General features: G+C 45.2%; 1 protein-coding gene across 1 annotated transcript; it reads left to right on the forward strand.

Moving 5' to 3' along the window:
- Positions 1 to 25,712, forward strand: LOC134655022 (ubiquitin carboxyl-terminal hydrolase 14). Its single transcript, XM_063510482.1, has 12 exons — positions 1 to 146; positions 745 to 923; positions 1,460 to 1,567; positions 9,319 to 9,433; positions 10,364 to 10,539; positions 11,842 to 11,927; positions 12,450 to 12,606; positions 17,008 to 17,073; positions 17,290 to 17,472; positions 20,095 to 20,206; positions 23,300 to 23,479; positions 25,585 to 25,712. The coding sequence occupies exons 1-12, from the start codon at positions 131 to 133 to the stop codon at positions 25,710 to 25,712; spliced, it is 1,506 nt and encodes a 501-aa protein (XP_063366552.1). The 5' UTR covers positions 1 to 130.
- Positions 25,713 to 26,030: the final 318 nt, after the last annotated feature.

The following is a 26,030-nucleotide window of genomic DNA, read 5'->3' on the forward strand; positions in this document are numbered from 1 at the left end:
TGCATATCTGTGGTCGACAGCGGGTGTAGTAGTTGTCGTGACTTTCAATTCTTATTTATTGTAAAAGTTTTGTGTATTATTAACACATATCTGGCTTTTATTACAAATTAACTGATAAACACACATTACAATGCCGAAATATTCAGGTAAGTCATTCTTAGATGTGATTTCCTGTAATATTTGAAAATCAGTGAGGTTAGAATCGTTAAACTGACATCAAAATTGTATTTTTGTGGTAATTGCAGTGTTCTGGGCTCGTTATTCATTTTATCTGGGTCATAATTTATGAACATCTAGCCATAAACTTGTCTCTAACAATGAAATGCATTTGCTGTGTCATGGTGCCCTAAAATGGTCAACAAGGACCATACTCGGTTTACGGCCGGCATTACAATTTTCTATATTTATTTAATTACTTTCGTGTTGCAATATTTTAAAGTTTTTTTTCCATAGTTCTTGGTCATAAAAATTATCTTTAAATATAGGTCAACTCCCAAAAACTGCATGTGCACTATATATTTTATAGTACTGCTAATGTTAAGAAAAGTATCTGCCAGCTTCACTTATTAAGCATATTAATAAATAATTTGTATTGTATGCCATGATTATCAGTTTTTGAGCATTTTTAACACATTTTACGGTACAAATATAAATTAAAAATGTATACAAAACGCGAGTGTTTAGTGTTATGAATATGAATGTCTAAATTTTCTATTGCATTTATTTCTACAATTGTAATTGCAGTAAAAGTGAAATGGGGCAAGGAGATGTTTCCGGGAGTGGAGGTGAACACAGATGATGACCCTGTCCTGTTTAAGGCCCAAATCTTTGCCTTGACGGGTGTGCAGCCCGAGAGGCAGAAGGTTGTGTGCAAGGGGGTTACTCTGCGGGATGAGGAGTGGGGCAACTTTAAGCTAGTTAATGTGAGTGGTTGAGTTTATACCAGTTTGAACACTTTCTGGCTACTTAATCTTACCTGCCTAATTTTGAACTAATCCAGGGTTCGAAATTATACGGATACATAATTATAGTCTTTGCCATTTGCCATTTTTTGCTGTTGTTCAACCCGTGAGCCAAGAGATTTGAGTTGCAATGATTGTTAGAACAATTGCTGTAACACAATTTTTACAAAATTTTAGACCCAGTAGTTTCGGAGATAAGGGAGGGGGAATGGTAATTTTTTGCCTATTTTCTGGAATAACTGCTAAACTATTAATCCTAAAATTATAATTAAAATATATTTGAGATTCTTACACAATTTTGTTTGATGTAATAAAATTCGATATAATGACTATTTTGAAGTGTGACTCTTGAGATATAACCATGGCAACCTAGTGTACAAAAAAGTTGATTTACCCTTATTACAAAGTTGATTATAAGTTTGTATAATTGAAGTGAAGAGGTTTTAAGGATTTTCCGCAGTAAAAATGAATATAATTGAACTCATTATCATTTTCAGAATGCCATAGTTCTAGTGATGGGCAGCAAGGAGGAGGACGTGCCTTCAGCTCCGGTGGAACAGACCAAGTTTGTTGAGGACATGAATGAGTCGGAGCTGGCTAGCGCTGTAAGTATTTACCTATGTAGTAAACCTACCAGAGCACAGAGCACAAGTCCTTTCTCAATCCAATGCTCTAGATGGCTATGAGAAAGTGGACCACTTTGTATACCTAGGGTCCTTAATAACAAATGGTGGTGGCTGCACGCAAGAGATTCGCCGACGGGCTGGAATGGCTAAAAGTGCCATGACTAACCTCAAAAAGTTGTGGAAGAATCGAGGTATATGCCTTGGTACCAAGGTACGTTTAGTGCGGGCACTGGTATTTTCCATCTTTATGTACGGCGCAGAAACCTGGTGCATCAAAAGCTTGGACAAGAGCAAAATCGATGCTTTCGAGATGTGGTGTTGGAGAAAGATGTTAAGAATACCATGGACCGCAATGAGAACAAATGAGTATGGACTCAATCAATCAGAATGGTCTGAGAGAATTAAAAATCACCAAACGACTCTCAACAATCTGCCAGGAGAGGGCTCTTAGATTCTTTAGGCACATAATGCGGTCGCCACACCACAGCCTCGAACGTGACATCATACTGGGGCAAGTTGAAGGCAAGCGCGCTAGAGGAAGAGCCCCTGCAAGATGGTCGGACTCCATAAAACAAGCATGTGGTTCCATGCAGAGGGCAGCCCACATAGCCCTTGTTCGCGATAAATGGAGGGACATAGTTGTTGGTCACGATCCTCAGTCATGAGGGAACGACGAAGAAGAAACCTACCATAGCTTTACCCTACACTACATCTACATTTACCATAGCTATAGGTACGGTAATTACATAATTGGAAGAAAATTATCAGATAGAACATGTTGAAAAAGTAATGCAATGATGGTCTTGGATGTCATTATTGTGGTATCAAGGTGTATTAAAATGTGACAGAGAAATTTAGGGTGAAAATTAAACATTAAATAATGTTAGAAGTATTGAATAATTTTACGGTTTAGACTCGCTTGTTTAAGTCACTCGCGCGACATGTTTCGGAGAGCCTAGAGTACCGAAACCGTAAAATTATTCAATGTTAGTATGTCTCACACCAGTTTAAATTCGATTAATGTTAGAAGTACTGAAGAAGAACTTGGCAATGGAACCAACTCTGTAGGCCTTATTTAAGCTTACGTTTTAAAAACTAGATATTTTAACATGCCTACAGTTTTCAACCTTGCTTGTCCCTGGCAACCATCACCACCACCTGCTTCCTTGACTCGGAAATCCTTAAACTGAAATAAATGTCATATACTAAGAAAAAATGACCCAAGCCTCTAGTGCCCCAGGCTGGAATCGAACCAGCGTCCTCTGCTATCGCGGCAGGTGCCTGTTACCTCTCGGCCACCGGGGGACATATATTTTTTTTTCTTAGTATATGACGTTTATTTCAGTTTATAATTTATATAGTAGTGGGACTACTCGAAATAATAACAAATTAAAATATTTTCTGAAAATAATTTAATTTGTTCTAGTATGTATTCCTTAAACCTTGTTCACAAACTATAGTTCGTTTTTTTAGCATTAGAAATAAGGTAAACAATCTTGATGTGTCTTTTAATTGAAAAGCACATTTTAAAAATAAGTTACGCTAAATATGTAACAATTATGAATCTAATACGATCATTTATATTCTTCTGCTTTCATAAGTAATAGTTACAGATTGAAATGGATTATGTATTATGTGGTTGTGTATATTTATTTAAACACGTATTTATCTTGGTTTCTTATTTATTAATAACGAATACATGTTTTATGCAAAATCTAAAATAGAAAAGTCACATTCTTTTTAATGTCTAAACGGAGAAGGTTTTAATACCGAACATTCTCGGCCCTTTTAACACAAAATGAACTAAAATATCTAGCTATTCTAGCTAATTAATAGGTAACAAAATAATTTTGTTTATTGGCCTAATGAAAACACCTTTCTGGGTTGTAACTTGGACTGACCGTACTAAATTATCAGATGTGTTTTTATTAATAGATATTATTTTACCCAGCGGCCAACAAGCAGGTGGAGTAGCTTCGTCTTTCAATAAAACAATTTGTCCAATATCTAAATTGGTCCTTCTCTGCAGCCACTTGTTTCTTGGTTGCAGCTCACTTAAATAATTATTATAAAACTGTACCCAAAACTTTTGTTTTATTTGAGTAATTTTTTGAAACATATTTAATCTATTTTCTGCTTTATCAACAATACTAGGCTCAGGAATATCTGAAATTGGAGAACCAATCAAGAAGTGAGCCGGTGTTAGGCAAACAATATTGTCATTATCAGGAATGTCAAAAACTGAGCACAAAGGCCTTGAGTTCAGAATACCTTCAATCTGAACAAGAACTGTGTAAAAAAATTCATAAGTCAATCTGACATTACCTAAATATCTTTTTAATAAACTTTTAACAGACTTAATTCCAGCCTCGTAAATTCCACCCATGTGGCTGGCGAGAGGAATTGTGAATTTCCACTCTATGGAACTGACATTACAATAGTCTATAACTTGACTATATGAAGTATCATTTTTAAATAACTGATACAATTCATGAAGCTCGTTATTTGCTCCTTTAAAATTTGTAGCATTATCCGAGTACAAATGCGTACAGTAACCTCTTCGACTAATAAATCGTTTTAAGGCGCAAATAAAGGCTTGTGTAGACAATTCAGTAACTAGCTCTAGGTGTATTGCCTTAGTTGACAGACATATAAACAAGCATATATATCCTTTAGTGTACTTACAATTTCGAAGCATAGAATTTCGAATATATACTGCTCCGCTAAAATCAACACCAACATGTAAGAAAGCTCGTGTTAAAGTGACTCTTGGAGCGGGTAAGCTAGCCATCTGCTGCTCACAGGCTTCAGCATTGTATCTGACACAGCGAACGCATCTATGTATGACTTTTCTGACTTCCATACGACCGTTAATTGGCCAATATTTTAACCTTAGTCCGAAAAGCGTGCCTTGTATGCCTATGTGCAACAAACGAAGGTGAAACTGTTCAATTAACAGAGTTGTCACGTGTTCTTTACCGGGTAACACTATCGGGTGTGCTTGACTGTAAGGTATGTTAGAATTTTGAATACGACCACCCGTACGAATAATATTATCGTCGTCAAGAAAAGGGTTGAGCTTACGTAGGGGGCTTGACTTGTAAGTGTGTAAGCTTCGAACGTCAGTGTGTTTATTCTCACTAGTAGTACTATTCGAGTTAATGTTTGTATTATTTGTGGACTGTATAATATGTGATTTCAATGTGTGTAACTCTTGGTACTCCTTAGAGAAATGTACACGTTGAATCGTTTTAATTATGAAGTTATGTGCACTTTTCAGTTCTTGTGTTGTCAGAAAAGACACAACTTTAGTCAAATTACGTAAGTTATTTATAAACCTAAACATGTAAGCTAATACTCTAGTCAGTTTGTTAAAATTCGAATGTTTCTGAAAGTATGTATAGAAATCATCCTGTATATTTTGTTGAGTACACACAGTGTGAGCGGTGCGTGGCTCGATCACTTCAATCTTCTGCTCATCGTCAGTAATCACAGGGGATGATGTCATTGGCCATGTACTAGGATCTTGAAGTAGCCAATCTGGACCGTTCCACCAGAGTGAGTTGCTCTGTAAGTTCTGTGGGTAAACTCCTCGTGTGAGTAAATCAGCAGCGTTCTCTTTTGTATTGACGTAATTCCACATCTCGGACTTAGTCAATTCTATAATCTCCATAAGTCTATGAGACACAAATGTGTGAAGTTTTTTGTATGGTGACTTAATCCAGTGTAACACAATCTGTGAATCTGTAAATAATACAATGTCATGTATTTTGAATTTGTCTTTGAATGCTCTTCTCAGCTTGTCAACTAGGTGTGCTAACAATAAGCATCCAGATAGTTCAAGTCTTGGCAATGATTGAACACGAATTGGAGTGACTCTTGTCTTCGCCATAATAAGACTACAGGTGGGTTCTTTGTTAGGATATGCAGCTCTGAAATAAACAACAGCACCGAAGGCTTTCACAGAAGCATCACTGAACCCTATCAAGGTTATCCATGTTGGTATATCTGAGAAATAATATCTAGGGACTTTAATGTTTTTGAGCTCGGGTAAATTAGCTTGAAACTCTAGCCAAGTTCTTTGTAGGTCTTCTGGAATGACCATGTCCCAATCTATCTTGGCTTTCCAAATGTCTTGCATGAGGATCTTCGCTATAATAACCGTTGGCGCTAGTATGCCAATAGGATCATATATTTTTGCTATTGCAGACAGTATATTCCGTTTAGTAAGCTCGAACTGTTGTAGCTCTGGAATAGCTGTAGTAAGCGCGTCGCTTTGTGGTAACCACTTCACTCCCAACGTCTTGACAGCTGCGCTAGGGGTAAAATCATATGTGTCAGTGTCATCATTTGTAGGAATAGCATTTGTAAGTATTTGCGGGTCGTTTGTAGTCCATTTGTGTAGAACGAAGTTTCCCTTCTGTAAAACTTCTATGAGTTGACTACAAACTCGTTGCGCCTGGTCAAGAGTGTCCGCTCCAGATAGGAAGTCGTCCATGTAACATTCAGACTCGATTATGTCGGCGGCTTCTGGATATTCTTCTTTATGTTGTCCAGCCAACATGCGCAGAGTCCGGCATGCTAGATAAGGCGCGCATTTTGTACCGTATGTTACAGTCTTTAACTGAATGCATTTTAAAGGGTCTGACTTCGAATCTCGCCATAAAATTCTTTGTAGCGGCCTTTGCTCTTCTTTGACCAAGATAGTCCTAAACATTTTGACTATGTCGCAAATGAACGCATATTTGTACATTCGAAATCGGAGTATTATGTCAAGTACATCGTTGTATATGTTCGGTCCGTCTAACATTATGTCATTGAGAGACAAGCCCGATGACGTCTTGCTACTTGCGTTGAAAACCGTCCTTAATTTTGTAGAGCGACTTTCTGGCCTTAAAATACCTAAATGTGGCAAAAAGCACTGTGGCAGTTGTGTGTGTTGAAAATCATCAATATACTCAGCATGACCTAGCTCAATATATTCATAAATGAACGCTTTGTATAATGTGTAGAGCGTGGGGTCTTTTTGAAACTTAGACTCAAGACTTAATAAACATCGATAGGCTTTTTGAAACGAATTACCTAAATCTTGAACCTTTTCGTTTTGTATAGGCATTTCGACTACGAAATGTCCAGTCTCAGCTTGCACTGTTGTGTCAAGAAATAACTGTTCGCAATATTTTTGCTCTGGTGTAAACACGACCTTAGGACTTACCTCTTCCTGCTGCCAAAACCTAACTAATAAATCATCAGTCGTAGGCGAGTCAACAATATGTAAAGCGATATGAGCGCTATGTGTCTTATGTGTGCCCGATATACATTCTTTGAGAGGACCTCCAACGACCCATCCAAAGACGGTTTCGATCAGTAAAGGTTTGTTGGGTCCAAGGCTAATCTTATTATTCAGCAACAACGAATAGAAATATTCAGCTCCTATAAGAAGGTCTATCTCGTCAGGTTCGTAAAATGTAGGGTCTGCAAGCAATTTGTTAATTTTTGCAGGTATGTTCCATGTACTTGTGTTTATGTGTACATGCGGTAGTGGAAGGGTTATTTTTTCCATGACGATAAATTCAAGACTCGTTGAAAAGTCAGAATGTCTAGAAGCTATGTTCGCTTTCATACATAATTGCGTTTGCTTACCTGTCACGCCAACGCCGAATATATGGTGGTTATCGTGATAAAGCTTACTGTTCATCCTCTTGAGAAGCCTGTGAGCAACCATATGGATTTCACTTCCATTATCCAACAAGACACGCGCAGGATGCCACGTTCCTGTCTCATCTTGTATATTTATTATCGCTGTAGACAAAAGAATCTGTTTACTAGTGTTTACCACATGCATTGCAGTAGGCGCCATTATATTTTTTTGACATTGTGTATGTGTAACGTCATTTACAGTTGTCGGTTGCGTTAAGGTATGTATATTGTGTGTCAGCTGTTGCTGTGGTAGCTGTTGCTGTGCAAGCTGTTGCTGTGTTAGCTGTTGCTGTGGCAACTGTTGCTGTGTCTGCTGTTGCAGGGAATGCTGTTGCATTGAAGTCGTAGCTGACTGTTGCTGCTGTTGAGCTGTAGATTCTGTAGCGATAGCAATGTTAGCGCGTTTAGGAGGAGGGTTAGCTAGGTGAATCAAACTATGATGCTTACCGTGACATGTAGAGCACGACCTTTTGGAGCATTTATGTTTGGCAGTGTAAGGCTGTAAGCAATTGTAGCACAAAAACTTGGATTTTATGTAGTTTATGCGTTTGTCAACTGACATTTCCAAAAATTGTACACATTTATCTATATTATGTTGCCCTTGGCAAAGAGTACATATGTCATTACAATCATCAGATGTAGATACGTGTACGAGCTTGGGGGTTGATTTGGATTGAGGTAACTTGTCAGATTTATTATCATTCATAAGCTCGAATGCTGTTGCACGCAGCTTAAGGAAATCTAAAAGCTCTTTTATTGTAGGAATAGATGTCTCTTTCCTTGTCAACTCCCATGCCGCCCTCAGAGAATTGTCTAACTTCTGAGTAATTATATAAACTAAAAGTACATCCCATTGCTGCACTGGCAGGTTTAAAGCACTTAGAGAATCTAGACTCTGTTGTAATACATTTAAGAACTCTTTTATGTTAGATCTGTTAAGTATAGGAAAACTCATAAAGCTCTTTAAGTGAAAGTTTACAATAATAGTTTGGTTTTCATACCTGTTTTCTAGTATACTCATAGCTTTACTGAAATTTCCGTCGAGAATAAGAAGGGAGTTAACCAAACCCGCAGCTTCGCCCTTCAAGCAGCTCTTCAGATACTGCATGCGTTGCAGCTCCGGCACGTTTCCTCCGTCCATGGCACACTGGAACAGGTTTTTAAACGCAGGCCACTCGCGTATGTCACCGCTGTATGTCGGAAGCTCTAATTTTGGGAGTTTGTACACAGGTTGACTTTTTGCCTTGACGTCCTCTTCTTTTTTCTCCAACAATTTGTTAATGAGCGCTCTAGTATGGTAATATCTGGACTCCATGATCGATCGTTCCTCGTCGGCTTTCTTCTCGTCTTGTTCTAAGAGCTCAATTGCCTGCTGAACTTGATCGAACTTCTCCATCTGTGTAGATAAGTCGGCACATCGCAACTTTATCTCCTCTATGTTCAAACTGTCTTTGTCGGATGAATCCAATCCAGTAACGTAGTTTACGATTCTGGTCACCTTACCTTTTATTATACTTCTTGTACTTTTTAACGTTTTATATTCTTCCGTGTCCGTCATTATGTGTGTAACTGTTGTTACGTATTTCGGCACCATAGGTCGCTGGTTCATATCCGGCTCGAAGGACCAAAAATGAAATGGATTATGTATTATGTGGTTGTGTATATTTATTTAAACACGTATTTATCTTGGTTTCTTATTTATTAATAACGAATACATGTTTTATGCAAAATCTAAAATAGAAAAGTCACATTCTTTTTAATGTCTAAACGGAGAAGGTTTTAATACCGAACACAGATTTTTAAAAAGCGTTTTCAATTAAAAGACATGTCAAGATTGCTTACCTTCTTTCAAGTTCTTTCTAATGCTAAAAAAAACGAACTATATAGTCACTTACAATTTCTTTTTACATAAGATTGTATTGTTCTTGCAAATAACTATTTCGAGTTGTGTGTGATATTATAAAGACATTTTATGTAGCTTTGCTTATGAGTAAATATTATTTTGATAAAACATTTTTTTTTCTTTGTAGCTGGACCTCCCTGAAGGACTGATAAACTTGGGCAACACCTGCTACATGAACGCGACCGTGCAATGTCTTAAGACTGTTCCAGAACTGAGGAACGCACTCCTAAATTATAACAAAAGTGAGTTTATTGCCATTTTGACCCTGTTTGAGTTTGGAAATTTTGAAAGTCAGCATTATGATAAAAATAAATGAGATGTTTTGTTAATTATGGAGCATAATGTTGCCTAATTGATTGTTAGCTTCGGAATACACTACTTTTAATCCAATAACAGGCAGGGTTGTGATTTTAGTAGTTTATGTATACACATATAGGTGTATGTTTGTGTCGTGTGTTCCAATGTAGCAACAGAACTAAGTACTGAGCCGATTTTAGATAAATGATAGTAGGTTTAAATATTCTCAAATAACTGACTCTACGCTGAGCAAATGATCGGGTGCAGTTTCGGGAGCACCTCGACCCCTCAAGTTCCAGCATTTTGAAATGTCAAAACCCCCAAAGTTGGGGGTTATTTCGCGTCGGTATTTAGGGATTAATTGACCAAGTGAGGCTAACAATAGGCTACATGACTAGTTTTTTTATGGTATCAATCGATCGGGTTTGTTTTTAGGATCAAATGTCTATATGGGACCCATTGCATTAAAGTAACACAAAAGTCAGAAATTGTAGTCAAAGGCCGACAGTCGCACTTCACTCGCGAAACGCCCTATACAAAACGGCCAGAGGCCGTGACGTCATCGCCCACGTTGTAGTATGGACAAAACAAGAAAATTGCGTTTTTGTCGGTGAAATATTGCGTTTATGTATATAGTTGCTATACAATATTTTTTTTGGTGAAATGTAAGGAATCGAATGGTACCCTTACTTTTATCGTTTTTGGAAGTTAAAAAAAACTTAAATTTTGAAACTTTCAGGTCCTGTATTTTTGTAATTTTTCAATATTTTATTTTAATATCCACATTATTGTGATAAATTGCTCGTTTGCTATCTATTTTACTAGATTTTGTTATAAAATTCAACATGTGTCAACATCCCTATTGTTATTTGTAGACAGCGGCGGCGGCACGGCGGGCGAGCTGACGGCGGCGCTGTCGGACACGGTGGCGGCGCTGGAGGGGGGAGGGGCGGGCGCGTGCGCGGGCGCGGCGGCGCGCATGCTGCGCGCGCTGCACAACACCGCGCCGCGCTTCGCCGAGCGCGCGCCCGGCGGACATCTCGCGCAACAGGTCCGTTGCTAGTGGCACAGAATAACTAATAGTACTACCGTACAGAAAATTCACTCCTTCACAAAAGTCAGATTTAGGTATAAAATTACACCTATATCGCCGCCTGCAAGCAAAATTGAAACTTATAACCGCGCACGAACCGTGAATCCCCTTTACGCGCCGCGGTTTTATGACCGAGCTGTGAGTGTCGGCACGGGGTTATCACTTGACAAGTTTTTATACCTATACCCACTGATTTATTATTTTTAAGATAAATATGTAGGAATTACAAACGTTGATTATGTAAACATACATTTTTTATCCGGAGATACTTATGCCTGATTCTCACGGAAGTAAGTTTCGAAGCCATTGTGTATTTTCAATTTTGCGCGAGCGCCACGTGACGCGACTATCGTGCAGTGCACGCCGAGCGGCAGCCCACTGCCATACGCCTGTCTGATGGGCGCGCCGGCCAAATGTACCTAAACTGCGGAGTGACACCCCCCTGCTAGTGGAATACTACTACATTTCTTCTTCTTCTTCAACCTTTTGTTTTTTTTTATTGGGAAGAAAATCCGTTATGGATACCTTATGTCGGACTTTCACCGACTAAAAACCTCCCAGATGTTCTCGGCGCATTTCGGACGGCTCTGGGATCTCCAATGAACGCGCCAGTGCCGTCCTAGCGTTATGCCCCTTTATGGGTCCCCTCTTTTTTCAGACGTAGTCCCTAGCTACGACTGTCTCCGACCCCGAGGACCCCTTTTAGTTGCCTTTTACGACAGGCGGGGGATGCCGTAGCCGTGTTCTTACGCCTGGGCTACAGGGCGCCCTTCTTCTTCAACCTAGCGTTTTCCCGGCCTAGCGCTAGGGTTCGCTTTCCTGCTCAGTCTTCTCCACTTCGCCCGGTCTTCGGCATCTTCGGGTGTGAGATATTACCACATTTATGGGGACAGTTTACAAACTAATAGACGAGTCAACACGGGATAAGCCCTGGAAATTGCTGTGCGAAGCAAAGACCGTGCTCCGAGGAATCTGCGCCGAGCGGGCGTTTGGCCCGGACGAGGCACGTCTACACAGACCGAATTGCTTCATACGGTAATTTCCTTACGAGGTTCGGTTTTTGTGGACCCGATTTATACGCAGAATACTCTTCTGCCTAGCTTGCACTTTTTATAATTACTTACTGCCTTCCCACATGACCTTGTGCCATTATTTTAAACGACGAAGCGCGAACAACTTACTGAACTCTTTAACCTTTAACTTTTCTAAAGAGGGTGTAAGTTTTTGTGGAAATTAACTTAATAAATTGTGTTTGTCCAGGATGCCTCCGAGTGTTGGACGGAGATCGTGCGCGCGCTGCAGCAGCGCCTCCCCGTGTCGGCGCCGCCGCCGGTTCACGTCGACAGGTCCGTATTTTATACCAGTATTGCTCTTACTAGATGAGCGACAAATAATTGACTTACTTTTTATCCAAACGCTTTGAAAATAAATAGTTAAATAAATAAAAGTTTGTGTAAAATTGTCCTTATAATATTTATTTATAAATAAATAAATAAAAATATAAATCTACAATAGGGTTGGCCTGTCGAAGTATTTAGCACCATCATAGCTTGCCCTGTCAGTCCCTAGAATTGTGTCAATTTTTTTCTTTTTAATGCCCTGGTTGGCCAGCCCTAAGCCAAATCTCATAGAAAAAAGGGCAAGCTATGATGGCGCCATCTATTCAAACCTTTGACAGTTGCCAACTCTATTGTTGCTCCAGTTGACGCTATTCAAAACGGATCTTAATATGTTGATCGATAATTGACTAAAATTATACATTTAATAATCTCATAATTACCCTTCAGTTAAGAGTAGTGATAAATTCATAATTCATATTAACCCTTATATTATGTATCACGCTAATTAAAGACTGTTCCCTATAACAGGGCATCAGTGGTGGAGCAGTACTTCGGCGGCACGTTGGACGTGGAGCTGGTGTGCTCGGAGGCGGAGGAGGCGCCCACCAAGGCGCGCGAGACCTTCCTGCAGCTGTCCTGCTTCATCTCGCAGGACGTCAAGTACCTGCAGTCGGGGCTGCGCTCGGTGAGTAGCGTCTACCATGTGACAGGGCAGCAGTGGTGGAGCAGTACTTCGGCGGCACGCTGGACGTGGAGCTGGTGTGCTCGGAGGCGGAGGAGGCGCCCACCAAGGCGCGCGAGACCTTCCTGCAGCTGTCCTGCTTCATCTCGCAGGACGTCAAGTACCTGCAGTCGGGGCTGCGCTCGGTGAGTAGCGTCTACCATGTGACAGGGCAGCAGTGGTGGAGCAGTACTTCGGCGGCACGCTGGACGTGGAGCTGGTGTGCTCGGAGGCGGAGGAGGCGCCCACCAAGGCGCGCGAGACCTTCCTGCAGCTGTCCTGCTTCATCTCGCAGGACGTCAAGTACCTGCAGTCGGGGCTGCGCTCGGTGAGTAGCGTCTACCATGTGACAGGGCAGCAGTGGTGGAGCAGTACTTCGGCGGCACGCTGGACGTGGAGCTGGTGTGCTCGGAGGCGGAGGAGGCGCCCACCAAGGCGCGCGAGACCTTCCTGCAGCTGTCCTGCTTCATCTCGCAGGACGTCAAGTACCTGCAGTCGGGGCTGCGCTCGGTGAGTAGCGTCTACCATGTGACAGGGCAGCAGTGGTGGAGCAGTACTTCGGCGGCACGCTGGACGTGGAGCTGGTGTGCTCGGAGGCGGAGGAGGCGCCCACCAAGGCGCGCGAGACCTTCCTGCAGCTGTCCTGCTTCATCTCGCAGGACGTCAAGTACCTGCAGTCGGGGCTGCGCTCGGTGAGTAGCGTCTACCATGTGACAGGGCAGCAGTGGTGGAGCAGTACTTCGGCGGCACGCTGGACGTGGAGCTGGTGTGCTCGGAGGCGGAGGAGGCGCCCACCAAGGCGCGCGAGACCTTCCTGCAGCTGTCCTGCTTCATCTCGCAGGACGTCAAGTACCTGCAGTCGGGGCTGCGCTCGGTGAGTAGCGTCTACCATGTGACAGGGCAGCAGTGGTGGAGCAGTACTTCGGCGGCACGCTGGACGTGGAGCTGGTGTGCTCGGAGGCGGAGGAGGCGCCCACCAAGGCGCGCGAGACCTTCCTGCAGCTGTCCTGCTTCATCTCGCAGGACGTCAAGTACCTGCAGTCGGGGCTGCGCTCGGTGAGTAGCGTCTACCATGTGACAGGGCAGCAGTGGTGGAGCAGTACTTCGGCGGCACGCTGGACGTGGAGCTGGTGTGCTCGGAGGCGGAGGAGGCGCCCACCAAGGCGCGCGAGACCTTCCTGCAGCTGTCCTGCTTCATCTCGCAGGACGTCAAGTACCTGCAGTCGGGGCTGCGCTCGGTGAGTAGCGTCTACCATGTGACAGGGCAGCAGTGGTGGAGCAGTACTTCGGCGGCACGCTGGACGTGGAGCTGGTGTGCTCGGAGGCGGAGGAGGCGCCCACCAAGGCGCGCGAGACCTTCCTGCAGCTGTCCTGCTTCATCTCGCAGGACGTCAAGTACCTGCAGTCGGGGCTGCGCTCGGTGAGTAGCGTCTACCATGTGACAGGGCAGCAGTGGTGGAGCAGTACTTCGGCGGCACGCTGGACGTGGAGCTGGTGTGCTCGGAGGCGGAGGAGGCGCCCACCAAGGCGCGCGAGACCTTCCTGCAGCTGTCCTGCTTCATCTCGCAGGACGTCAAGTACCTGCAGTCGGGGCTGCGCTCGGTGAGTAGCGTCTACCATGTGACAGGGCAGCAGTGGTGGAGCAGTACTTCGGCGGCACGCTGGACGTGGAGCTGGTGTGCTCGGAGGCGGAGGAGGCGCCCACCAAGGCGCGCGAGACCTTCCTGCAGCTGTCCTGCTTCATCTCGCAGGACGTCAAGTACCTGCAGTCGGGGCTGCGCTCGGTGAGTAGCGTCTACCATGTGACAGGGCAGCAGTGGTGGAGCAGTACTTCGGCGGCACGCTGGACGTGGAGCTGGTGTGCTCGGAGGCGGAGGAGGCGCCCACCAAGGCGCGCGAGACCTTCCTGCAGCTGTCCTGCTTCATCTCGCAGGACGTCAAGTACCTGCAGTCGGGGCTGCGCTCGGTGAGTAGCGTCTACCATGTGACAGGGCAGCAGTGGTGGAGCAGTACTTCGGCGGCACGCTGGACGTGGAGCTGGTGTGCTCGGAGGCGGAGGAGGCGCCCACCAAGGCGCGCGAGACCTTCCTGCAGCTGTCCTGCTTCATCTCGCAGGACGTCAAGTACCTGCAGTCGGGGCTGCGCTCGGTGAGTAGCGTCTACCATGTGACAGGGCAGCAGTGGTGGAGCAGTACTTCGGCGGCACGCTGGACGTGGAGCTGGTGTGCTCGGAGGCGGAGGAGGCGCCCACCAAGGCGCGCGAGACCTTCCTGCAGCTGTCCTGCTTCATCTCGCAGGACGTCAAGTACCTGCAGTCGGGGCTGCGCTCGGTGAGTAGCGTCTACCATGTGACAGGGCAGCAGTGGTGGAGCAGTACTTCGGCGGCACGCTGGACGTGGAGCTGGTGTGCTCGGAGGCGGAGGAGGCGCCCACCAAGGCGCGCGAGACCTTCCTGCAGCTGTCCTGCTTCATCTCGCAGGACGTCAAGTACCTGCAGTCGGGGCTGCGCTCGGTGAGTAGCGTCTACCATGTGACAGGGCAGCAGTGGTGGAGCAGTACTTCGGCGGCACGCTGGACGTGGAGCTGGTGTGCTCGGAGGCGGAGGAGGCGCCCACCAAGGCGCGCGAGACCTTCCTGCAGCTGTCCTGCTTCATCTCGCAGGACGTCAAGTACCTGCAGTCGGGGCTGCGCTCGGTGAGTAGCGTCTACCATGTGACAGGGCAGCAGTGGTGGAGCAGTACTTCGGCGGCACGCTGGACGTGGAGCTGGTGTGCTCGGAGGCGGAGGAGGCGCCCACCAAGGCGCGCGAGACCTTCCTGCAGCTGTCCTGCTTCATCTCGCAGGACGTCAAGTACCTGCAGTCGGGGCTGCGCTCGGTGAGTAGCGTCTACCATGTGACAGGGCAGCAGTGGTGGAGCAGTACTTCGGCGGCACGCTGGACGTGGAGCTGGTGTGCTCGGAGGCGGAGGAGGCGCCCACCAAGGCGCGCGAGACCTTCCTGCAGCTGTCCTGCTTCATCTCGCAGGACGTCAAGTACCTGCAGTCGGGGCTGCGCTCGGTGAGTAGCGTCTACCATGTGACAGGGCAGCAGTGGTGGAGCAGTACTTCGGCGGCACGCTGGACGTGGAGCTGGTGTGCTCGGAGGCGGAGGAGGCGCCCACCAAGGCGCGCGAGACCTTCCTGCAGCTGTCCTGCTTCATCTCGCAGGACGTCAAGTACCTGCAGTCGGGGCTGCGCTCGGTGAGTAGCGTCTACCATGTGACAGGGCAGCAGTGGTGGAGCAGTACTTCGGCGGCACGCTGGACGTGGAGCTGGTGTGCTCGGAGGCGGAGGAGGCGCCCACCAAGGCGCGCGAGACCTTCCTGCAGCTGTCCTGCTTCATCTCGCAGGACGTCAAGTACCTGCAGTCGGGGCTGCGCTCGGTGAGTAGCGTCTACCATGTGACAGGGCAGCAGTGGTGGAGCAGTACTTCGGCGGCACGCTGGACGTGGAGCTGGTGTGCTCGGAGGCGGAGGAGGCGCCCACCAAGGCGCGCGAGACCTTCCTGCAGCTGTCCTGCTTCATCTCGCAGGACGTCAAGTACCTGCAGTCGGGGCTGCGCTCGGTGAGTAGCGTCTACCATGTGACAGGGCAGCAGTGGTAGAGCAGTACTTCGGCGGCACGCTGGACGTGGAGCTGGTGTGCTCGGAGGCGGAGGAGGCGCCCACCAAGGCGCGCGAGACCTTCCTGCAGCTGTCCTGCTTCATCTCGCAGGACGTCAAGTACCTGCAGTCGGGGCTGCGCTCGGTGAGTAACAACTACCATGTCATACTATGCTTCTCTCTCTCTCTCTGCAGAGCATGCATGGAGGCAGATGAGACAGCCGCTAACGTCACTCGAATGCCCAGGGGTGGCACAACACCTCGGCTCACCGGGGTCTCTCCCAGAAGTCTTCGGCAACCCTTGGGTCTGCTAGGCTTCCTGGTAGAGTTGGGTTGGCAAGAATAGTGCCGCCAACCCATCACGCATAATAGGCGCAATAATATGTCGTCGAGTTGCGGAAACCAAGCCCGCGAGAACCTATAACCTATTACCAGGCTTCAGACTTGTTGTAGTATGGTAAAACCAAAGGTAAAAGTGAGTATGAGTTGAATTTTAATGTTAACATCAAATTAAAATTAAAACCCGTGTTGTGTATTTTGACGACAACAAAACAAAATGGTCAGCAGTTAGTAAAATATTATAGTAATTTCAAACATGTTGAGTGATTCTTTGTACCAATTGAAACTGACTGGTCTTGAAAAGTTCAGCAAATTGTCTTTCATAATGTTATTTAAGTTCCGTAATATCATTGGACTTATTTTTACAAGATTTGTTTTCTTACAGAAAATGTCAGAGCAAATCACAAAACTATCAGAAACGCTGGGGAGAGATGCGATCTACACAAAAACGGTAACTATTATCTTCATTTTCTTGTCTTTTTTTGTTATAAACTTAGTATACATACAAAATAACATTATAATGAAATATAAAACATATTGTTTACTACAAAATGGGCTCGCCGCAGCACAATGAGAGTCAGAGCTGATCTTCCGGCGAGTCCAATTTTTAGTCTTCTTAATGTATCTGTTAACATAAGTTAATTATACAATTAAATGTATGTTTCAGTCAAAAATCAGCCGTCTCCCAGCATACCTGACAGTGCAGTTCATCCGGTTCTACTTCAAAGAGAAGGAGTCGATCTACGCCAAGATTCTCAAGGACGTCAAGTTTCCCGTCGAGTTGGATGTGTACGAGTTGTGCACACCAGAGCTGCAGGAGAGGCTCATGCCGATGAGGAATAAGTTCAAGGTGAAGGGGACTTTATTACGATGGATTTAGGCTAATTTTAGGTAGTCGACGGATATTAGAAGATTAAACACGTCAAGTTTCCCGTCGAGCTGGATGTGTACGAGCTGTGCACACCCGAGCTGCAGGAGAGGCTCATGCCGATGAGGAATAAGTTCAAGGTGAAGGGGACTTTATTACGATGGATTTAGGCTAATTTTAGGTAGTCGACGGATATTAGAAGATTAAACACGTCAAGTTTCCCGTCGAGCTGGATGTGTACGAGCTGTGCACACCCGAGCTGCAGGAGAGGCTCATGCCGATGAGGAATAAGTTCAAGGTGAAGGGGACTTTATTACGATGGATTTAGGCTAATTTTAGGTAGTCGACGGATATTAGAAGATTAAACACGTCAAGTTTCCCGTCGAGCTGGATGTGTACGAGCTGTGCACACCCGAGCTGCAGGAGAGGCTCATGCCGATGAGGAATAAGTTCAAGGTGAAGGGGACTTTATTACGATGGATTTAGGCTAATTTTAGGTAGTCGACGGATATTAGAAGATTAAACACGTCAAGTTTCCCGTCGAGCTGGATGTGTACGAGTTGTGCACACCAGAGCTGCAGGAGAGGCTCATGCCGATGAGGAATAAGTTCAAGGTGAAGGGGACTTTATTACGATGGATTTAGGCTAATTTTAGGTAGTCGACGGATATTAGAAGATTAAACACGTCAAGTTTCCCGTCGAGCTGGATGTGTACGAGCTGTGCACACCCGAGCTGCAGGAGAGGCTCATGCCGATGAGGAATAAGTTCAAGGTGAAGGGGACTTTATTACGATGGATTTAGGCTAATTTTAGGTAGTCGACGGATATTAGAAGATTAAACACGTCAAGTTTCCCGTCGAGCTGGATGTGTACGAGTTGTGCACACCAGAGCTGCAGGAGAGGCTCATGCCGATGAGGAATAAGTTCAAGGTGAAGGGGACTTTATTACGATGGATTTAGGCTAATTTTAGGTAGTCGACGGATATTAGAAGATTAAACACGTCAAGTTTCCCGTCGAGCTGGATGTGTACGAGCTGTGCACACCCGAGCTGCAGGAGAGGCTCATGCCGATGAGGAATAAGTTCAAGGTGAAGGGGACTTTATTACGATGGATTTAGGCTAATTTTAGGTAGTCGACGGATATTAGAAGATTAAACACGTCAAGTTTCCCGTCGAGCTGGATGTGTACGAGCTGTGCACACCCGAGCTGCAGGAGAGGCTCATGCCGATGAGGAATAAGTTCAAGGTGAAGGGGACTTTATTACGATGGATTTAGACTAATTTTAGGTAGTCAATAGATATTAGAAGATTAAACACGTCAAGTTTCCCGTCGAGCTGGATGTGTACGAGCTGTGCACACCCGAGCTGCAGGAGAGGCTCATGCCGATGAGGAATAAGTTCAAGGTGAAGGGGACTTTATTACGATGGATTTAGACTAATTTTAGGTAGTCAATAGATATTAGAAGATTAAACACGTCAAGTTTCCCGTCGAGCTGGATGTGCACGAGCTGTGCACACCCGAGCTGCAGGAGAGGCTCATGCCGATGAGGAATAAGTTCAAGGTGAAGGGGACTTTATTACGATGGATTTAGGCTAATTTTAGGTAGTCGACGGATATTAGAAGATTAAACACGTCAAGTTTCCCGTCGAGCTGGATGTGTACGAGCTGTGCACACCCGAGCTGCAGGAGAGGCTCATGCCGATGAGGAATAAGTTCAAGGTGAAGGGGACTTTATTACGATGGATTTAGGCTAATTTTAGGTAGTCGACGGATATTAGAAGATTAAACACGTCAAGTTTCCCGTCGAGCTGGATGTGTACGAGCTGTGCACACCCGAGCTGCAGGAGAGGCTCATGCCGATGAGGAATAAGTTCAAGGTGAAGGGGACTTTATTACGATGGATTTAGACTAATTTTAGGTAGTCAATAGATATTAGAAGATTAAACACGTCAAGTTTCCCGTCGAGCTGGATGTGTACGAGCTGTGCACACCGGAGCTGCAGGAGAGGCTCATGCCGATGAGGAATAAGTTCAAGGTGAAGGGGACTTTATTACGATGGATTTAGACTAATTTTAGGTAGTCTACGGATATTAGAAGATTAAACACGTCAAGTCAACGGAGTTGGATGTGTTCGAACTATGTACTCCGAAGCTACAGGAGCTCACGCCGATGAGGAATAAGTACATGGTAAAATATGTCTCATTGCGTTGGAGTTAAATTTATTTTACGCGGTCTATAGATCTACGGGAAAAATCTGAAGGATGTCAACTTATCTGTGGAGTTAGATGTGTACGAATTTTTAGCCCTTTGACCGCTAAAGACGTCCACAGACGTGTACGGTTACAGTGTAATATTGACCTTCGTGCATTCCGATAAGGTTTATGATGTTTATGTTTACGTGTTCAATATATGTAGGTATGTAATAGGCGCGACGTTAAAAATAATTAAATTAGTGGTAAAGGTAAAATAAGCACTACTTAAATGAGGTTGTTATTTTTAAGTCATCTTAGTAAAGATGTTAAATTGATTTAATATTTGTGCCAGTTTTTAAACCGCTTACTTTATATTTATTAGCTAAACTGACTAAATTATTCGTATTGCAGGAACTAGAAGACGCGTCAGTGGAGTCGTCGTTACACGGGAAGAACAAGAACCACGGCGACAGCAAAAAGGACTCCAGACCTAAGAAAGCACTGCCATATTGGTTTGACGATGGTAAGTTTGTGAACATACTTTTTTCGTCATGATAATTTTTTGTTTAATTTTATAAATTCCCAATGGTTAAAAATGTTTTTTTTAAGGTTCCGTACCTCAAAAGGAAAAAACGGAACCCTTATAGGATCACTCGTGTCTGTCTGGCTGTTCGTCAGTCACAGCCTATTTTCTCCGAAACTGCTGAACCAATCAAGTTGAAATTTGGTACACACATGTAAATCTGTGACCCAAAGACGGACATGTAACGTAATTAAATGAATTTTAAACACAGGGGGCACTTTTGGGGGGTGGGGTCGGATTATCTCCGAAACTACTGAGTCTAAAATTTTGAAAAAAATACAGAAAATAGGTCTTTACCTATAGATCACTGAAAAACCTATTAGAAATGTGGAGTCAAGCGTGAGCCGGATTTAATTATAGTACGGCCCTTCTGAGGTGAACTTTTCGCTTCAAACCTTAATCTTTCAAACAAAGGCCATTGTCTCTATTATCGCAAAACCGCTAGCTCCAGACTAAGCACGTGCCAGTACAACATTCATTTTGAAAAACAACCGGTATCGTCATAGTATTAAGGTTCAAATTTAATGTCACTGATATTCTAGATATTACGTTTTGGTAGTGTAGGACGATAGACCGCCCCGAAGCGATACGGCACTCATATTATTTTGATACTTAGTGTGGTGTTAAAAATGAAACGTGGTTATTTATTATATTGTTTTATTTAAATTATTAGCTTGCGGTGGTAAATGTAATAATTTACAAAGATGCAGCTGCAAGCATTGTTATTTTTTCTTATCTTAAAAATACTGTGAAATTAACACCTCTGATGTGATGCCGACGCATAGTGACAATAAAAACACTGATAAGGATTTGCGACCTGACCACTATTGTTTTGCATACCTAAATACAATAGGTTTATGAGAAGAGCGGTGTCCAAGATCCGTGTGCATGAGAAGTGGGACACATTATTTTATCATTTAGCGACCCTAAATCAGGCTTTCGTCGGTTTCTAATATCGTAACCGTGTGCTTCGTGTTATTTATATAAGTACTCTGCCCGATATTGTTAAAAACTTGACGACCTGCTTACGTGACCCTGGATTATGATTGCATACTGTTTGGATTTTTGTGCGACAGAGAGAGTTGAATAACGACTAATTTAGATGTCTTTTTCTTGCTATCCCAACTTTATTTGCAACAAAAATCATTTTCACTTGTAATATATTATTTTTGATTGTTGAAACTTATTAATGTTAAATTTACATTATTACCTTAGATTTAGTTATATAACAAATATACAACGCTTTATCATAAATAACCGTGTTTCATTTTTAACACTACACTAAGTATCAAAATAATATGAGTGCCGTATCGCTTCGGGGCGGTCTATCGTCCTACACTACCAAAACGTAATATCTAGAATATCAGTGACATTAAATTTGAACCTTAATACTATGACGATACCGGTTGTTTTTCAATATGAATGTTGTACTGGCGCGTGCTAAGTCTGGAGCTAGTGGCTTTGCGATAATAGAGACAATGGCCTTTGTTTGGAAGATTAAGGTTTCAAGCGAAAAGTTCACCTCAGAAGGGCCGTACTATACTTAGTTTTTGATCCGACCCTTACGGGTTTTTTAAAGACATTTCACTCACGTTTCACATCAAAAAATACATTGTTAAAAATTGTGTAATGTACGGAACCCTTGGAACGCGAGCCCGACTCGCACTTGGCAGGTTTTTTTATGACTATGGCTCCTCAATACATCAGCGAAGCAACAACTGATATTCATGTGGCTTCATTATACATCACCTTGTGAGTTGCTGCAAAAATAACTCTGTCAAAAAGACGTTGGCATTAAACCAGCCGGGCGCATGGTTCCATTTTTATCTCCTGTCACTATGCCCGTCACTTTCGCACTTACATACTTCTTAGAACGTGACAGGCATGGTGACAAGCGATAAAAATGCGACCGTGCTACCGCCGCAGCTAGTTATAGTACTTCTCTCTTACTACCGCGCGGTGTTAGAAAGTGACTCATCGTGCTATGTCACGCGCGTTAAGCCGGCCACACACACTAGGTTATAACCGATGGTTATGCCTGCACAGTTTACTTGTACAGGCATAACTGAACGTGTGTATGACATGACTCCTTGCTTGCGCAAGCAAACTCCTTGCCTGCGCAAGCAAAATTGAAAATATCAAAATTTATATTTTTTGCCTGTCGGTTGTGCTTGCGCACTTCGTTCGCGCAGGCATAACTGAACGTGTGTGGCTGGCAGGCTTGATAGGCTTCAGTTATCCAGTGATTGCCGAGGGGATAGGTCGCAAGTCACAATGTCGTCTCGCAAACGAAATGCAATTGTAGAGGATTTTTAGGGTTCCGTAACCAAAGGGTAAAAAGGGACCCTATTACTAAGACTCCACTGTCCGTCCGTCCGTCTGTCACTAGGCTGTATCTCATGAACTATGCTAGTTAGACTGTTGAAATGTTCACAGATGATCTATTTCTGTTGCCTCTAGTACAACAAATACTACCGGCCAAGTGCGAGTCGGAGTGGGGCTCCCATGATTTTTTTTCCGTTTTTATAGATAATGGTACGGTACCCTTCGTGCGCGAGTCCCACTCGCACTTGGCCAGTTTTATTATTTTTTAAGTGTGGAGTGGATTCATGGTTTGTATGCGTGTATGGCTGACGAAATATAAACCTAATAGCGCTATTGCGTCGACGTCAACCACCGCTACCGGTGCCATGATGGTTTGAACTGAGAGTTTGTGCAGGTTTGTCGTTACGTGTGTGTGCCCTATGGAACTCGGTCGTGCCTGTTGATTTTGCTTGCACAAGCAAAACCGACACGCAAAACCTAGTGTGTGTGGCTTTAGGGTTCATTTAGACATTTTAGACGGTGCAAGAATTCGTATGCGAGTTTCATTACATTGCGTCATTTGATCGGTCGGCTGAATTGATGTATCCTCAATGGTCCGCAATGTAACTAAAATTGCATGCTAGTTCTCGCACCGTCTAAATGCCCTTAAGGGTGAGCGATAATGCTGATTGAAGGTTCTAATTTTTTTTTCCTATTTTTTGTGTACAGACGTAGGCAGCAACAACAGCGGGTACTACCGTCTCCAAGCCGTGTTGACGCACAAGGGCCGCTCGGCAACCAGCGGTCACTACGTGGCCTGGGTGCTGCGTGGCAACACGTGGCTCCGCTGTGACGACGACGCTGTCACGCCCGTGTCCGAGGAGGAGGTGCTCAAGCTCAGCGGGGGAGGTGAGTACTGTGCCCGAGGCACTACGGGCTGCTGCATGCTGTGACCACACAGCGGTCACTACGTGGCCTGGGTGCTGCGCGGCAACACGTGGCTCCGCTGTGACGACGACGCTGTCACGCCCGTGTCCGAGGAGGAGGTGCTCAAGCTCAGCGGGGGAGGTGAGTACTGTGCCCGAGGCACTACGGGCTGCTGCATGCTGTGACCACACAGCGGTCACTACGTGGCCTGGGTGCTGCGCGGCAACACGTGGCTCCGCTGTGACGACGACGCTGTCACGCCCGTGTCCGAGGAGGAGGTGCTCAAGCTCAGCGGGGGAGGTGAGTACTGTGCCCGAGGCACTACGGGCTGCTGCATGCTGTGACCACACAGCGGTCACTACGTGGCCTGGGTGCTGCGCGGCAACACGTGGCTCCGCTGTGACGACGACGCTGTCACGCCCGTGTCCGAGGAGGAGGTGCTCAAGCTCAGCGGGGGAGGTGAGTACTGTGCCCGAGGCACTACGGGCTGCTGCATGCTGTGACCACACAGCGGTCACTACGTGGCCTGGGTGCTGCGCGGCAACACGTGGCTCCGCTGTGACGACGACGCTGTCACGCCCGTGTCCGAGGAGGAGGTGCTCAAGCTCAGCGGTGGAGGTGAGTACTGTGCCCGAGGCACTACGGGCTGCTGTGACGACACAGCGGTCACTACGTGGCCTGGGTGCTGCGTGGCAACACGTGGCTCCGCTGTGACGACGACGCTGTCACTCCCGTGTCCGAGGAGGAGGTGCTCAAGCTCAGCGGGGGAGTTGAGTACTGTGCCCGAGGCACTACGGGCTGCTGTGACGACACAGCGGTCACTACGTGGCCTGGGTGCTGCGCGGCAACACGTGGCTCCGCTGTGACGACGACGCTGTCACGCCCGTGTCCGAGGAGGAGGTGCTCAAGCTCAGCGGGGGAGGTGAGTACTGTGCCTGAGGCACTACGGGCTGCTGTGACGACACAGCGGTCACTACGTGGCCTGGGTGCTGCGCGGCAACACGTGGCTCCGCTGTGACGACGACGCTGTCACGTCCGTGTCCGAGGAGGAGGTGCTCAAGCTCAGCGGGGGAGGTGAGTACAGTGCCCGGGGCACTACAGGGTGCTGTGACCACACAGCGGTCACGCCCGTGTCCGAGGGGGTGCTCAAACTTAGCGGAAGTGGGTACTGTAATTCAAACTTAAGAATAGGGTATTATACTGCATTTAATAGTACATTACATACCTAGGGAGGTGAATCCGTGTATGCTCCAGATCGCAGGTGTTTGTGTAAATATGCGATCTGGGGCTTTACGAATTACCGCCCGTGGTTTGTCTAAAGTTTTACGTCTTGCCTTGGCCAGGAAGTGAGATTTTCTCCTCGCGTAGCGGGCCTAGGGTGACGTAAAACAAATTATTTCACATCATGCATGAATTAAGCACCAGATAATTATTAGAAAAACATAGATAGCAGTTATTTTTAAACACAAGTTCTATTTAATAAATCGAATGGAAGTATAAAAAGTAGGTGAGTTGACTGACGCCACTACACACGTTTTCATATAAATTCCATATTAGCAAATAGTTTTGACAGTTCTAAAAAACTGATTAGTAGGAAAATACCCTATTCTTCGACCCACCGTCATATAAGAGTCCGCTTACTAGCTTTTAGGTTACCATTTAGTACTTTCTCAAATTGGCTACTTTCCTACTAGTCAAATCAGCTTCCTTTTTAGAACTGTCAAAACGATTTGCTAATATGGAATTTATATGAAAACGTATGTAGTGGCGTCACAGTCAACTCACCTACTTTTTATACTTCCATTCGATTTATTAAATAGAAATAGTGTTTAAAAATAACTGCCATCTATGTTTTTCTAATAATTATCTGGTGCTTTATTTCGTGCACGGTGTGAAATAATTTATTTTAAGTAGAGGAAAGTACCCAATTGTCGCTGGTTTGTTAGAGACTAATAAAACAACGAAAAACGACTGAATGTCTCCTTTATGGAGTTTAAATAGATTCTACGAGCAATAAGCACTGCGCAAGTTCCCAGTGCCACACTATGTTTTGTAATTGAATAGCAAATAACCTTGTAAAATTTCAGGTGACTGGCACTGCGCCTACCTGCTCCTGTACGGGCCCAAGATCTGCGAGATCCCGGAGCCCGAGGAGCCCATGCTCACCGAGGTCACTGAGGACCCCGTGCCGCCCGGACCCACCGCGCAGGCCTAGGACTGAGGGTCCGGAACGTTACACGTCTCCTTTCTGTTCTGCATAGCTTGGGACATGGGAGCTTTGAATCAGGGATGTTGCGAATATCCGCATCCGCAACCGCGGAACTTCCGCATTATTTTCAACATCCGCATCCGCATCCGCATAAATGCGGATTTAATGCGGATGCGGATGTGGAACAGGTCGGTACAGGAACGTCTTAGCATCGGCGTAAGTGCTAGACTGCTAGGTAATTTAGTAATTAACCAAAAAATCCTATTAGAATGAGCAGTCAAGCGTGAGTGGGACTTAATGTACGGAACCCTTGGAACGCCAGTC

Source organism: Cydia amplana, chromosome 16 (assembly GCF_948474715.1).
Source record: "Cydia amplana chromosome 16, ilCydAmpl1.1, whole genome shotgun sequence".
NCBI lineage: Eukaryota > Metazoa > Arthropoda > Insecta > Lepidoptera > Tortricidae > Cydia > Cydia amplana.

Bases quoted from the DNA above. Each gene is read 5' to 3' on its own strand.
- LOC134655022 (XM_063510482.1), top strand. The intron at 1,568-9,318 runs GTAAGTATTTAC...TTTTCTTTGTAG, and splicing joins AGTCGGAGCTGGCTAGCGCT to CTGGACCTCCCTGAAGGACT. The intron at 10,540-11,841 runs GTCCGTTGCTAG...GTGTTTGTCCAG, and splicing joins GCGGACATCTCGCGCAACAG to GATGCCTCCGAGTGTTGGAC.